The sequence below is a fragment of the Syngnathus acus genome, chromosome 11, assembly GCF_901709675.1.
Source record: "Syngnathus acus chromosome 11, fSynAcu1.2, whole genome shotgun sequence".
In the NCBI taxonomy this organism is placed as follows: Eukaryota; Metazoa; Chordata; class Actinopteri; order Syngnathiformes; family Syngnathidae; genus Syngnathus; species Syngnathus acus.
The window spans coordinates 8,442,786-8,458,735 of NC_051096.1; the positions used below are offsets into that span (position 1 = coordinate 8,442,786).

The window sequence follows — 15,950 nt, forward strand, 5'->3', positions numbered from 1 at the left end:
CGGGCGCTAGGCCCCAGACGTTCTCCTAAACTTGACCTCCGCGACCCTGGCCGCTATTCTCCTCCTCACTTTTCGGCATTGTTGTTGCCCTCCATGCATGGACGGCGTTCTGGCTCTTTTGTGGCAAAAGCGATAGATGCAGCAAATCATCCAGCAAAGCGTCCAATGTGGTTGTCTTGCAATTTGACATTGTTGTTGAAGTTTGGATCGAGTTGTTATAGATGTTAACGTCATTTCGATCTCTTTGTGTGTCTTGGCATGCGAAGAAATTGACAATAAAGCAGACTTTGACTTTTATTCCAAAACTGTAATCAAAGTCAAATTGGATGATTACGTATTATTTATTTGAATGTGTCAAATACAAATATTAATATGTGGTTGTTGTTTTTTTAACGAGGATTGATTTTACTCAGTCGAAGGAAAATGACCATGTCCTTGTTTGTCCCAGGTGCCTGCTTGGCCTCTGAGCTGTCTTTCCTGCAAGAACCCCGAGACGTGATTGCGGTGAGGGATCGCCCGCTCATGTTGGACTGCAGCGTGCAGGGCGAGGAGCCCGTCCACATTAGCTGGCGTAAGAACGGGCTGCCTTTGAGCGCCAATTCCAGGCTTCGGGTGCTGCCCAACGGCACCCTGTTGATCGACAACTTCCAGAAACGCAAAGAAGGCAGCGACGCCGATACGGGCGAGTACGACTGCGCCGCTCAGAATCGCTACGGCATGCTGGTCAGCCGCAAGGCCAAAGTCCTTTTGGCGTGTAAGTGTCTGTTCCCGTCTTTGCTACCTCCGTACGGTGTCCTCCCTCCCTCCCTGCCCTGCCCTGCCCTGCCCTGCCCTGCCCTGCCCTGCCCAGCCCAGCCCAGCCCCCACTTGGGTCACAGCAATAAAAAGCCAGCTTTATGGCTAATCTACCAGAGTTATTGCAATCCATGTAATGAGTCTCCATGGTGATCTCTAATTAGTTGCCGTACTCCGCTCGTATCCATTAAGTCATGGGAAAACCTTTACGGGAGCCAAGCAAGCGGAAAGGTTATCTTGCTCATTCTAGCGCTTATCTAGTCATGAACAAAAAGAGTCAACTTGACATCATTTGTGATGGTCTTCCCTTTGTCAGCTCTTCCCAAGTTCCACACCCACCCGATGTCCATGGCAGTAGATGAGGGAGGTGTTGCACGCTTCCAGTGTCAGATCAGTGGAATACCTGAGGCCAACATTACCTGGGAGAGAGACAGAGTGCCCCTTAGCACCACTGACAACAGGTACACACACACACACACACACACACACGCACACACACGTGGTCACACATCTCCTCCTATTTCTCCACGCAGGTACACTCTTCTCCCGATGGGGATCCTTCAGGTGACGGCTGTGAGACAGGCCGATGTCGGGGTCTTCCGTTGCGTCGCCAGCAACATTGCAAACACTCGCTATAGCCACGAGGCCGTTCTCAACATCACCGGTAGGTGGATGTACGCGCAACGATGCCACGCGCATATATAGTACATGCAAGATACGTATGTACATCGTAGCGTATGTTTTTCAGGTGGAACCTCAAGAATCTACAAGGAGCCAGTCATCCTGTCAGGGCCTCAGAATCTAACCATCACTGTCCATCAGACGGCCATTTTCGAGTGCATTGCCACAGGAAACCCCAAGCCTATCGTTTCCTGGAGCAGACTAGGTAACGCCGCTCAAACGTACTTGGAAGCTGATGTGGATTTTCCAAAGCCGCTTTGTTTTTTTACTCCGTCAGACGGACGCTCCATCGGAGTTGAAGGTATCCAGGTTCTTGGAACGGGGAACCTGATGATCTCAGACGTTTCTCTGCAGCACTCTGGCGTGTACGTGTGCGCCGCCAACCGGCCGGGCACCAGGATGAGACGCACGGCGCTTGGCAGACTTGTGGTACAAGGTAGGTGCAACTCCATCATTGACTCTCCATGAGCTCCAAACATTTGTCATTTTCAAACCTTAGTGAGACCATGACTCCATAGTATTCATTAGATTTCATGACAGGTCAATTCTCTGAAAAATAGTGGTTCAGAAAAATAAGATACAAATAAAAACCAGTCATGAAAAAAATAAATGAGCTGTGAATTCGAGGTGTGTTGTCAGCCTCACCCTCAGCCACCTTTGATAATTGACTGGAGCATCTGCGGCCCGACCCGTGTGTGTGTGTGTGCGCGTGTGTGTACTTGGCCATGTTAATTTGCAGCGGCAGCCAGTGAAAGGGAAGGAGAGGGTCCATAGCAAAGCTCCACCCTTTCTTCCCACCTTTGCCCCTGACTCCTCTGTCTCTAGCACCAGCCCCCTAACACCAGCAAGCCATCCATAAATTTGCAAAAGGCCTCTAAAGGCATCATAGTTGAGAGCAAAAAATCATGATACACATTGTTAAACAAATACTTCTCAAAGCTGAACATGATTACATTTCTAAAGTGTGGAATTGCTGATACAGATGATTCCGTTCCAAACATGATGTTCCTCATCATTTTTGTAACGTGAATCTATATGAATACGATTCAGCTTTGCCACCGTTCCTCCCTCAGTTGATGTTGCGTCCAACGCTCATATTAATCAATACTCCTTCAAGTGATTGGCAGGGGCCTCTGGTGGAGAATAGAGAGAATTGAGTTCATCTCTAATATATTCATTCATATATCGATCTGGTTTCTCACTTGGTTTATAGACAATAAGGAGCAGTGGACATCTGTTAATAATGCCGAGCACAATGTAGCTTCCTGAGTTTACAACTAAACACATTGAGCATCTGCCTGCAACTTATCTCACTCCATCCGAAATCAACTTTCGTGGGATTTCAGCAGACAGGTTTCACGGCCATGGTCGGGGGAGATGGAACAAAAAGCGAGAGGATGACGAAATTGTCAATACGCCGCGCATGGATTAGGAGAAAAAGGGGAAGGGGTGTTACCGCTGATCTGCGACCTCTGACCTCTAACCCCGACAGGAGGACTGGGGGAATGATAGTGTGAAAACGGTTGAGATGGGGGACGGACATTGAAATGAAAAGAGAAAGGAGGAGAAGGGGGGGGGGTCTCTTAGTTAATTATGGAGGCTCGGAAGATGGATAGCATCCCACAAGGGGGAGCGCCGTGGTGACCGGGGTGTCACCGCCATTTTAGGGGGAGACACAAAAGACGGCCAGCCAATTTATAGAATCGTGTTTAGAAAAAAAAAATCCCCAGACTCCCTCTGTCTCATAACCTCACCCCCCCCTCCCTCTGGTTTTGTCCACAAAGTCCTCCAAAAAAGATATGCAGATCTTTTATCATGCAGATGCCACAAAGGCCTTCACTTCTCATAAATTATATCAACATCAGCAACTTTCCCACACCAGGAACTCAGCCCCTTTTATTATCTCACAAAAAGAAAAACTAACACTAAAACCAATTAAAAAAGAAACTCCTATAAAACGAATCAAAACTAATCAACGCACTCTGAAAATGAATAAAAACTGAATTACAAATTGTCTCTAATATTTCTTTGTTTAAATGATTGGGGAAGGCTTTGCTTTGAATTTGTTTCCATCATAAGTAGGAAAGAAAATGAATAAAAGGTGCTTTGCACGACAACGGAAAGACGTATGAATGCAAACAAAGGAAAAGGGGGCAAGATTTATGAGCTGCGCTAAAAGTCAAGGTCAACAGAATCACTGATCAATACGCACTATGGATCGACCCGACCCGACCCGTGTGCAGTCAGCTGAGGACGCCTGACAATTTCTAACATGACGTTGGGACAGATGAACAGACCGAGAGGTGGACAGCTCTCCCCTCTTGATGCATGATGCATGATGACCACACATAAGGGCAGCGGAGGGGGTGATTAAAACAAAGAATTGAACTTCAGACATTTTGGAGACCTGTTTAGTCTTTGCATTCAGTACATACACAAATACAATTTGAGGAACATGCAAACATGCAGAGGGCCACACATCACTCCTTTGAAGGCGCTGAGAAATGAGGGAAAAAAATCAAAGAGATTAAGCGAAACAAAAAGGTCAGAATCCCCGATGAATGTCTTGATTAAAACGGGCATGTTGTTGACACGTCTCCATCGGCTTATGGGGAGAAATTTGGGGTTGGGGAGGTCACTGCGGATGGGAGATCAGCCCTTCCATCAATGAGATGCTGAGCTTGGGGCTTAAAAAAGCTTCAAGGGAGCTGTGCATTAATATGCACGTCTATTGTGATGGCAAAATTGCAATGTGTTGGAAGAATAGTCCTCTGCATCTGTTCAGTATGTGCATGAGGGGGCTGGGTTTTTTTCTCACAAGAAATGTTGTTTGCTTTTTTTCTACTCCTCTCCATAATTAAAAAGCAATTCGTTAAGTTGAAAAATGTCAAAGTTGAAAAAAGTTCTGTCTTTGTCTTTATTGAACGTCCCTCCTCCCTCCACTTCACAGCGCCTCCAGAGTTCCTTCAGTGGCCTCAGTCTGTGTCCAAACCAGCAGGGGGCAGTGCCGTGTTTACTTGCGTGGCACAGGGTGTCCCCGAGCCTCACCTCATCTGGCTGAAGAACGGCAAGGTTTTGATGCCTGGACACAACGTCAAGTTGACCAATAACAACAGGTAGACATGTCATGACGTGTGCTAACGTGTATTGGCTACAAAGAGTCGTTTTCCAAGCCTGAGACCCACCACAAGGTGGCGCCTTTGCACAGCCACCACAAAGTCATGTCATGATCACTGCTCATCTTATGTGACATTTTCTCCTTTTCCAATGATTTCATATCAGTCCAATCCCATTTCAAGGAATTGTGAGATATCATGTTTTCTATTTATACATACTATATTCTATAGTCGTGGCTTGCTACAGAATTTAGCAGGCAATTGATATGGCAACATGATTGAAAATGGAGCGTTTGCAGTATTTTTAGAGCGCCACCCCTATTAATTATTCATGTTTTTTAGAAACATGTAATGGGCCATCGTGTGATATGATTCGTGTTAAATTCACTTTTACCGGAGCTGCACTTGTCTCGGGAGAGCTATACATTGCGCAATAAGCTGTGCGTGGATTATTTCAAATGTCCTATTGGGACAGAAAATACCTCCCAAGTGTTTCATAGCTCTCCGTTAAGCCTTTTGGTTCTTTTCAATACTGCAGTGGTTGCCTTAAAGAGAAGAGATGAGCTCCCAACAATACAATCGATACAATACGACGAGTAGACACCCTCAGGAAAGAAGATCTCTTTTTAGTGCTACCGCGGCCTTGATTTGGTGTCCTTGACATGATTTGACCTTTTAAATTTGGGCCTTGCAAATTTTGAACTAGCTAGCTCGAAGAAATTCCTTTGTCTCTTGAGGAGGGAAATGAAGTGCTACGTATTTGTGATGATGCGGGAGGACTCTTGCAGTCTCGCTATCCGACTGCACCTTTTCGCTCGTGTGTAAACTGATCAGGCTATCCGACGGCATGTTATTCTATCCACCTTTTGGCTTGTGTGTAAACTGATCAGGCTGCGTGTCATCTCCGCAGTACCCTGGCTCTGACTCGTATCGGCGCCGAGGACGAGGCCATCTACCAGTGCATCGCCGAGAACAGCGCCGGCACCAACCAGGCCAGCGCCCGACTGGCCGTGGCCCAAGCCAAAGACTTGCCCGCCGCTCCCGAAGGCCTCAGCGCTAGCGTGCTGTCCGCCACCGCTTTGCAAATCGCATGGAGCCAACCGCCCGCGGAAGTCACTGAGGGCATTATTGGATATGTGCTGCATATCCGCAAAATAGGAGGTATGTATGGGGCACCACTAGAAACCAGAGTCACTATTTATTCCTCTTTAATCCTAAACTGCTGCTGCTGCTGCATATATGTGTGTGGGGTGTTTCTAGAGCCAGATGCTTTGGAGCTGCAAGAAGCCATCAGCAAAGGGGCCTTTCAGCATGACGTGAACAACCTGGAGCCAGCCACCACCTACTCCCTTTATCTGAAGGCTTATTCACCACTCGGAGCAAGTCAGCAGTCTCGCGCTGTGGCGGCAACGACACTGGGTGGCGGTAAGGACACTGACTGCTATTCATTCGGACCGCTCTTCATTCCATTCAAGCAGCTTTGCCTCTTTGCTGATCTTCACAATTTGAATCAATGTCTTTTTTATTGGAGCTATTACTTGAAGCAAATGTGAGATGGATTTCATACATCTTCCATGACGGCTTGTATGCAATCCCATTGGATTGGCTCATTTGCGTTCTTCTCTGCCTCATCCTTTCAAGTGCCGACAAGTCCGAGCTTCTTCGCCAAGGTGTTGAACTCCAGCGCTGTCCAGGTACTGTGGGAGCTGCCCAGTAAGGCCGGCAGAGCCCAAGGCTTCAGGCTGTCCTACCGCCGGGTCCCCAACGCTGATTTCCAGGGACCCATCCAGCTGCCCTGTCACGTCAACGCCCACGTTCTATCCGATCTGGGTACGTGCCTGTCGATTCGAATCGACACTTGTCCAAAACGGATACGTTGAATTGATCTCATTCTACGTCATTATTTTTGGAAGGTTCCTTATTTTCGGCATTTCTCTCCGTTTGCTCACCACTCGCTGTTCCCATCACAACAAGACATCATGAGAAAGAGCACCTGCACCCGCTGCACTGTGCAGACAATCCTTATTTGATGGCAGACATCCATCATAGGCACAAATGATCATGTCCTGAGGTGCTGCTGTCAGAGAAAACCTACAAAATGGAGTTGGGATTTTCAATGAGGTTTCATTTTGTGTAGACATTTCTCATCATCAACTCAAAACAACGCTTACTATGATGATAATAATACAAACACAATAGTAAGTATATTGATGCGACAATATATGATGGATTTTCTCGGGCCAAGTGTGAACAATGAAAGTATGTTGTTCCTCATCACTTCACTGCTCGAGACGGGCCTGGAAACGAGGCCGGAGATGATGACCCAAGTGAAGAATGGGATGTGCCTCGCTGATGGAGCCAATGCCATGAAACGTTGTCATCTCCAGTCTGGAATCAATCATAGACAATGTTGTAAAGTGCTCTGGAGTGTCAAAGGTCTCTGCTTGCGTGGATTGCATCGTGACACGTCTGTTGAATAACATTGTGCTAGTGTTTACCATGCGTTTGGATTCATTCCAATCGACCAAGAAAATGGTGGGATCGTATTTAAGGGACAACAGTTGCTACAATTGAAAACCCATCACAAATTCACTTTCAGAATCGGGTGGCGTGTATGAAGTCAAACTGGTGGCCTACAATGGAAATGGGGAGAGCGAGTGCACCAAGAGGCTGGTGTCATTGGCAGATGAAGGCACAAGTGGCCAAAACAGCGGTGAGTCAGTCGCACGCCACACCACGCCACGCCACGCCACGCCTTCCTGCAGCCGGAGCAAAGAGTGACAACGCAGTGTAAGATGAAATGTTACCTGCAGGCGAGAACGCGCCGTGCCAGTGCAGGGACGGAGAAGCATCTCTGGGCAGCGTTGTCATTGGCATCCACATCGGTACCGCCTGCATCATCTTCTGCGTCGTCTTCCTCATGTTTGGATATCGCCGCAGGTCAGATTGGGATCAATCTTTGCTCAAATGGTGCAGCTCTGCATTCATTCCTTCAATGTGTCTGCAGTTTCTTTTGCGCTAAAGGGACTCAGGACAGTTGGGCCGTGCCAAGTGACAACACAGGCCACAATGGCATCCGCAAGGAGGCGACAAACCCACCCAGGATGGAGCCAGTGCCTCAGGTAGCTTGCAACAAAAAGAAGAAGAAGAATAGCATGGTGCAGAAGGGAAGGGCCACTTCTGACATGGTTTGGGAGAAGTCTCCTGCTCTAATGCCTTGTCTTCTCTCCTCCCTGTCAGCAGCAGCCAATTTGCCCGGCGCAGTGCCAAGTGGTCATTGAGCAACACTCATCGGGTCTTCCTGGCACCGGCACAGGCTAGCACTGGTCAAACCCCCCCCCCCACCCCCCCAACACTTTTCTCCAGTTATTTGCAACTAAGCTATACTTTAATATGTCAAACCAAAGCGTATTGCCTTGATTGCCTGCGTACAAGCATAAGTGCATGTCGAAAAGAAGCCTTTACAGAGTATTGTCACTCCAGATTGGGTCCTGTCACTTTCTAAATGCGCGTCACATCAGCTTGCTCGTGGGAGAATGTTCTATAACCAAAATGTTTGATATTTCTCAAATCTCGCCGAGCACGCCAGCATGTGATGGTGTACACTAAAAGCAAGCCAAATATCCACCACCACACCTGACTGACGTGACGCTCCCAATAATCTGTTGTGACAGAACTCTTGACTTTGTCTGCAATAATACGGGAAGAAACATAGCGGCCTTTGCCGAAGCCTTACCGAGGTGAGAGCGTCATGGTTCGCCATGATGCTCTTTCACCGTCGCCATTTTTAAAAACAAACAAAACCTTGCACACCTCCAAAGAAAGCTACCTCACAATACCTGAGCCATAGTTGAGAACAACATTAATGTTGCCTGTGCCAACCTACCTCAAAAAAAAAAAAAGCCATTCCGTTGAATTCCTGTTTGACCAGTGCCAATGCCAGCGTGCCGTGCTAGGCCAGTCCAGTCCAGTCCAGTCCAGTCCAGAGAGAGCTCAATGGGTCGACTACCGTGGAGAGAAAGCACTGCGGGCCAAGATTTTTCTTTTTTGTGTCCACTTGTGATGCAAATGTTCATTTCTTCTGATCTGACATCAGAGGAGAATTGGATTTGCATACGGAATTACAGCCATGACGACCAACCACCTTTTCAGATCTTTTTTCCATTTGAACCCAAACGGAACCAACCTCAGACAAATAGATACCAAACGGCCCGGCTGCAGATGGCAAATTTGGTTACTCCGGGCCCTCGATGGTACCGAACTGGCGGGCGGCTGAAGAATTTCCCAGGTGAGACTTGATTCCTGAACTCACAGGCTTTAGGCTTTTTGCGTTTCACCATGTCAGCCTATCCAAAAATGAAAACCAAGCTAAATGACACCCAAAGACGTTGTTTTGAGACATTTTGATGGTTTTCTTTATTTTCTTCTTTTTGTATAAAATATTCTTCCTGATTGAAAGGGGTCACCTGCCTTGCTTTAACTCAACCCAAGCCCAAAAAACAAAAAGAAAGAAAGCTTTTGTTTATTCATATTTCATCCCACATTTTTGAACACGGAGCTATTTTGCTCAATACAAACCGTTTGAAAGTGACCAAATGAAAATGTCATATTCTGGAAGATGTCAATATACGTAGTCAGAATTTCTTGCCAAATATTTCGATGGCGCGGAGAAATATGTAAGCAAATACATTTTTCCCATTTTTATACTTCCTCACAACCAAAGCACAGAAACATGAGAAATATATTTGCGTGAGGAGACACTTGTGGGCTGCAGCCTACAAAGAGTCCAAAAATGATTTCCCATTTTTCAAAACCAATTCCAAAATAAACGAGGGCTTTTGTGCAGTCGATAGATATTGGAGTCTGGTAGTCCCAATTGAGGAATTTGCTCTTGTCCGCCAATATCGATTGCAATTCCATCAGGTTGCCACAGCAACGAGACACCACTCTCCTCGTTGCTAGTCAATATTTCTTTTTTAACGACATCTGTGAACAAAATTGACTGAAGTGAGTTGTCTCAATCTGTTGCAAGTGTTTCTTATCCTTTTATAAGTTTTAAAGATTTACACAAAGCAGGGCAATTTGGAATGATGGCTGGCTCACCTTGTCTCTTTTCTAACATACCCGACCGACCAAGAGCTGTTAAACTGACAAGATACCAAAAAAAAACAATGTGAATGGAAGATGTGTTTTTGTTAGCGTGATAGTGGTCAAGATAGGAAAAGCCTTTATACTGTTTCTGTTTGAAATTTTGTTCATATTCAATATTTTTCATCCTTCTTGTTAAAGAGGAAAAGGTGCCAAAACAAATGTTCATATTTTTGAATGTTTTTTTTTAATTGTTGTTCTGATGATTAGATTTGATACATATGATGAATTGCTTTTTTTGTTTCGTCGGTAGGATTGCAAAATGGTGCTTTCTGAGCAGGGTGAGTTTTTTTGTCTGTAGCCAAACTCACCTTCTGTCCTGAAACAACCATCTACTTACTAGTAGGGAAGAAATTGTTAGCAAGTAGAAACAGGCTGCTATATAGGAGAAATGATGCTTTAATATTTCTATAAGTGCTGTCCAAGATTTACGAAAAAGCTTTAACCTGTTGTCACAGAGGTCTTTGGCCATAATAATAAGGAAAAGGTGGAAATGGAGAGAGCAGACTGGAGAAAAGCTGCAGCAGGGAACCGAGGCCAAGCTGTGATTTGGTTTAGTCCTAGCTCACAATTGGCACACAATGATGACATTTTTCCCCACCAATTACATTTGTTAGTGTGGACGGCGTCATATCATGTGAGGACAGATCCTCGTTATTTATTTATTTATTGTTAAGGGTCGATGGAAGATTCAACTTCACGGCCGCAACTTCATTTCTAGGACATAAAAAGTAAGATTAAATGCATTGAATAGCCCCATATATATATATAAAAAAAAAAAAAAAGCAAAATCTAGTTCATTCCTATTGGTATGGCTTGGTCTCTGTTTTGTCTGCAAATTTCTCTGAATGTCTGCACTTAACATTTCTCATATTCCAACATGCCTAAAACCAAATAAAGACATTTTTGATTCATTTCTGCAGTCTCTCAACATTCCACAGACAAAGCAAGCAGTGATGATGTGTTTGACATCACTTTTATTGTTCTCTTGGCGTACACGTTATTTGATAGTGTCTCTTTCAGCAAATTATAAATTGCACATCACCTATTTGGAGCATACAAGTACTGTACTGTCTATGCACAACAGGTTATTTATTTCCCGCCAATAATTACAATCATTAACACTGTCTAGTGACCAATGAGTATTAAATATGACGTTCAGTTCATTCACAATCATGCAAGGTTATACAATTTGTTCTAAAAATACTTCAGTATCTGCATTTGGGGGGGCGGGGCTCGTCTAATATCACTCAGCTCCTATCAAGTGCGGACAGTCCTGACCCAAATCAAGCTTTTCAACCATTTTGCAGTCTACAATGCCCAAATACCACAAAAACGTCTTGACTTGGACAAAAGGAAAACTACCACTATGATTATAAACGCTGCTTCAGGCAATTTTCGGCTGTGCTCTTCAACTGGCTCAAGTTGTGCATCTCCATTGCATTTTGCTTCGAAAAAACAAACAGATAGATGAGCCGATCCCACGGCAAGCCCGAGGTCCAATGCAAATATGCAGCAGCACATTGATGACATCACAGCAATCTGATTGGGTGAGATGTGTGTACTTCGTGCCCATAAAGAGCAAAACAAATGATTCGAAGTTGGAAGCCATCATCTTGCCATGAATGTTGCAGCATATTCACTTTGATCGCATTCCACTGATTATCATGAGTGGGCCTTTTCTTTCCCAATCTCATCATGTTCCCTTGAGTATTCCGTAAGGTGACCGGCCTCTCCGTCCATCATACGTTACCGCTGTGTGGGTTGGAGCTCAGATCCGACTCCATCTCCCCAGCGGCTCCGGCCTTTCTCGCCGAAAGGCGATCCACAGAACGCGGCGAGTCGCCGTTGGCGCGGCGGCGGCGGCAGCACGCCATCACGTCGGCCAGGTCGGCCCGGAAGGACGTCGTGTAAAAACCGTAGATGATCGGGTCGCAGCATGTATTCAGGTTGCCGAAGACAAACAGGATGTGGTGCACGTACTCTGGAGTGTGCTGGATCATGGACGGTTGGAACCAGTACCAGATCCCCAGAATGTAATAAGGGGTCCAACAGATGACGAAAGAACTGACAATGACTATGGTCATCTTGAGGGTCTTCATCCGGGCTTTGGGAATCTTGTCTTTTCCACTACGTCGCAGGCATCGCTCACCATCTGGAGAGTAGGAGAAGCATCGTTGACTTGGTCCAAGCGTTAAATCCGTCTGCAACAACTGCTAGTTGATGCTAGTATATGTTTTTATCAAGTATCCTTTGAGTACCTTGAATGACCTTACTAAAAAAATACAGAAGAAAAATGTTGAGGGGGCTGGAACCAATTAACGGCATTTCCATGGAGGGCAATGATTTGATTGTTTTGCGATACCGAGCAAAACTAAAGTCAAATGTCAAGGCTGACTGTGGGGGTGGCCCCGCACGCACGCACGCACGCACGCACGCACGCACGCACACACACACCTTTGCTCTTGTGCATCTGCCCAGTGATCTTGGTGAGGATGCTTGTGTAGCAGAAGGTCATGACAAGCAGCGGGAAGACATAGAGTGTCACAAAGTGAAACATGTTGTATGCCGTCTCCTGCCAGCCATGCTGGAAACTCCCGTGGCTGGCGCACTGAGTGAAGTCGGCTCCGTCTGCCTTAATGGCCCGAAAGATGAAAAGCTGAGAATGAGGAGAGTGACAAGATGAAGCATGGGAAACACTTTGCTTAGTCGTCGTTTGTTTGCTGTAAACAAATGTCACCTTTGTTTATGGCATACAAACGCCAAAGAACTTTGAAAGCAACAGTTCTTTGCTCCACTCTTGCGCATTAAATACCTTTTAATGCACCGCTCTTCGACAATATGTATATTATTGAAACAAGTGGCCGTCCAATGGAGTGTGTCCGCTTGGCTACGCAGCAATCTCAAAAAGACATTTACATTCAAGAAATAAGATGAACAGCGCCACAGACAATAGGCAACGGAACACAACCAAGGACCTGAAAACAATGACAGGGAATGAAACACACAAAGACAAGGCACAAAAAGAACCAAGGAACAGACAGAAGCCCAAATGCTATGAAACAAAACCCAATTTGATGAAAAAGCCAGAGGTGAAAACCACCCAACCTGACAAATCGGGGCCTCCGCTCTAATGAAGGTTTTGTCTGTCTACAAAACAAATGAAAACGGAATTCCCTCCACGATACATCAAGCCCACGTTGTTGTTGTTGTTGTTTTTTGGGATGATACAAGATTTTGTTTTTTCCACCGCAGCATAGCAAGAGGTCCCTTAATAATGTGACACCAGAATTGGAGGACACCGGTGATTATTTTTCTTTACCTATGAAGAAAATTTCACAGTGACACACAAGTGACAAGCACATTGTTGAACGATTGTGCTTGCGCTCCAGGTTCAGGAAAGCCAAATGCAAGCACCCTGTCAGCCCATGATCCACCCTCCCTCCCTCCCTCCTCTCCTCCCTCCCTCCCTCTCTCCTATCGATGATGGATCTGGTCCCAGCTTCAACAAGCTGCTCACTAGCACTATTTTTAGCTCCACTCTCTTTCACAGAGGCGACTGAAGGGAACAAAGGATGCAGAGGCAACAAAGTGTCTTACCATCTTCCACCTTTAAACGAAACATTTGACCGCCCAAAAAGACAGTGTCTCTCAGGTGAGCGAACCTGAGTTCATACTAGCCTTTCAAAGATGCTCCATTCGATTACAGCTGTGTGATCTGTATAGCTGAGGAAAAGTCCCAGCAAGCAATCTTACCTGAGGAGATGCCAGCAACAAGCTGAGCGTCCAGGCCACCAGCAGCATGCGTTTGTTCCTCAGCCCAGCATCCAGGGAATCCAGAGGATGAAGAATGGCCCGATATCGGTCCAGGCTCACCACCACCAGTATGAACGCCGCCGAGTGCATGGCAAAGAGTTTCAAGAAAGACAACAGCTTGCACATGGCGTCCCCCGCGTACCACTGCACGGTGATATTCCAAATGGCGTCCAACGGCATCACCACAAAGGTCATCACCAAATCGGCCGACGCCAAGCTGGCGATGAGCGGACGCAGGTGCGCCGCCAGCCGATAGCCTCGGCCCCAGCGCACGCTGATCAACACCGACAGGTTGCTCAGAGCGGCAAAGACAAAGAGCGCCAGAGTGGCGGCCACGCGGCAGCGGGCGGCCACAGTGAAGGCCGGCGCTTCCCAAGGTGCGGCGGCGGCCGTAGCGTTGGAGGTGTTGACCGCGGGAGATGCGGCTGTGGAAAGGTTCCCTGGCATGGTGGAACCGTGGCACTCACTCTGAAAGCAACAACAGCATGTGCCACAGTGAAATCAAAAACAGCCAGTCAAAGGACATTTGTCTTTGGAACCTTCATTCAACGAATCGTCTGTTTATTAACGCCTCTTATAATTGACCTCATCGGACCGTACATGTGCTCATGGACGGACAGACAATGGCCGTTTCAAATTCTCGTAAGATGAAAATCCTTCAACAAAGTCAAATGTTTGTAATATGAAGTCAATTGTCCCCCCCGCAGTGGGTTTTCATTCGCCAACAAATAACATTGGTGAAGCAGCGCCCTCTTGTGGTAAACTGTAAGAACTCTTAATGCGCCAAAGAAATCACTCAGTCTGCAATAGAGCAAGCACATCTCCAGACGCTGAAACTAACGCATGCTTGTTTCACTGTGCTATTAAGCAACCCGTGAGTGACAGCACAATGGACACAATCAATCTCCACTTTAGTACGTCCATGAATTGAAGTGCATGACTTGCGCAGCCAGCCCTAACCCATCATCCCCTAACATCATCATTACAATCGGCAAGATTCTTACCTGAAATCTAATCTTTGTGAAATCTACTGGCGGTGAGGTGAAGTCAAAACCATCAGGGACGCTGTCCAACGTGCTGAAGCATCACTTTGACTCTCTGTCCTTTGCCAGTCTCGCGGTTTTCAACCACCTCATTCATGATCCCCACCGGTCGTTTTTTTTCTACTGCGTTCTAACCACCTCTGTGGGCTCGGCCATGAAGCCCGCCTTCAGCCACGCGTTCTGTCCCTTCCTGCTGCGAATTCAGTGTGAAAAAGGAGCCCGGATCGATTCTGATTGGTTAATTGGGCTCCGTGACGTGGCGACTGCTGCAGTCTGAGCAACGTATGTGACACATGGAAGATACCCTGGGGAATTTCCAGGAACAATGCTGCGACTGCTGCGACTGCTGCTGCTGCCGCCGCCGCCGCTTTTGGGCAGACCTGGGAAGAGAGACTGCATCAAAACAACTCGGTCATACACGCATACAGGAGCATGCTGTAAAGGACTTCAGTGTAAGTTTGAGATCAAGGTGATCACAATGAAACTACAGAAGGTGACATTTGTTTGTCTGACATGCTTTTTTTTCTCTCTCTCTGATGGGTTCACAGAAAATTCAGCAGAAGCACCAGCCGGACAACTCAATCGTCTCCTACCTGATTAAACCCGTGCAGAGAATCACAAAATATCACCTCCTGCTGAAGGTAAACGAAAAAAATATCATCGGTCACTCATCTGTCGCCACTAGGTCGCAAAGACAGTTTGGTTTTGTTTTAATGATTGAAATTTAAAATGTAGTCAAATTTAAGTCTATTTGTTTCGTACTCATTTTACGCAGTCCTGTTTCACCAGTGGCGGTAGGTGAGTTTTCACCTGGGCAAGAGATTTCACATTTTAGGGTCTGAGATGAAATAAAGGATACAAATTGTATTTTTAATATCTACACACAGGTCGTGGGATGCAAATTTGGCTGTAATGTACCCCAAATATTGAGTACGATGCTCTCTTTGCAATAATTAATGTTGTCCACTTGGGGTCGCTGTCCCCTTATAAACAGCTAGTGTACTTTTCATTGCAGTGCAAATAAAGTTTCTTCCTTCCACTCTGACAAATGAGGCATGTCGTGTGTATTTTATTCCTCCGTCATTATAGCAATATATTCGCAGTTGGTTGATCCAGGAGACAGACGAACACGATACTACTGTTGCATCGCACCACTGTGCCAATAAGTTCAGAATAAAGAATGAAATATTCCAAAGTAGGTCAGGAAGTCCACAGGCACTTAGTTGGTTATGCATCTTGTTGGGAACATTATAAAGTGCACATGTAAAATGCAATTAGCGGTGTGTTTTTAAATATGGAACGTTAACAAAGGGATAGAAACTCCCACCTTCCAAAGACGTTAATTGTCAAG

General features: G+C 46.1%; 2 protein-coding genes across 2 annotated transcripts; one reads left to right on the forward strand and one right to left on the reverse strand.

Annotated features, from left to right (window-relative positions):
- Positions 1–423: 423 nt before the first annotated feature.
- Positions 424–7,913, forward strand: si:ch211-57n23.4 (immunoglobulin superfamily DCC subclass member 3). The gene is made up of 13 exons (XM_037264748.1): positions 424–754; positions 1,112–1,256; positions 1,329–1,459; positions 1,544–1,681; positions 1,754–1,912; positions 4,427–4,592; positions 5,503–5,753; positions 5,853–6,017; positions 6,234–6,422; positions 7,192–7,305; positions 7,406–7,532; positions 7,600–7,714; positions 7,836–7,913. Exons 1-13 carry the CDS (start codon positions 424–426, stop codon positions 7,911–7,913), a joined length of 2,109 nt encoding a protein of 702 aa, XP_037120643.1.
- Positions 7,914–10,702: 2,789 nt separating this feature from the next.
- Positions 10,703–14,027, reverse strand: LOC119130673 (gonadotropin-releasing hormone II receptor-like). Its single transcript, XM_037264542.1, has 3 exons — positions 13,497–14,027; positions 12,198–12,399; positions 10,703–11,895 (listed from the first exon to the last, which is right to left on the reverse strand). The coding sequence occupies exons 1-3, from the start codon at positions 14,001–14,003 to the stop codon at positions 11,483–11,485; spliced, it is 1,122 nt and encodes a 373-aa protein (XP_037120437.1). The 5' UTR covers positions 14,004–14,027; the 3' UTR covers positions 10,703–11,482.
- Positions 14,028–15,950: the final 1,923 nt, after the last annotated feature.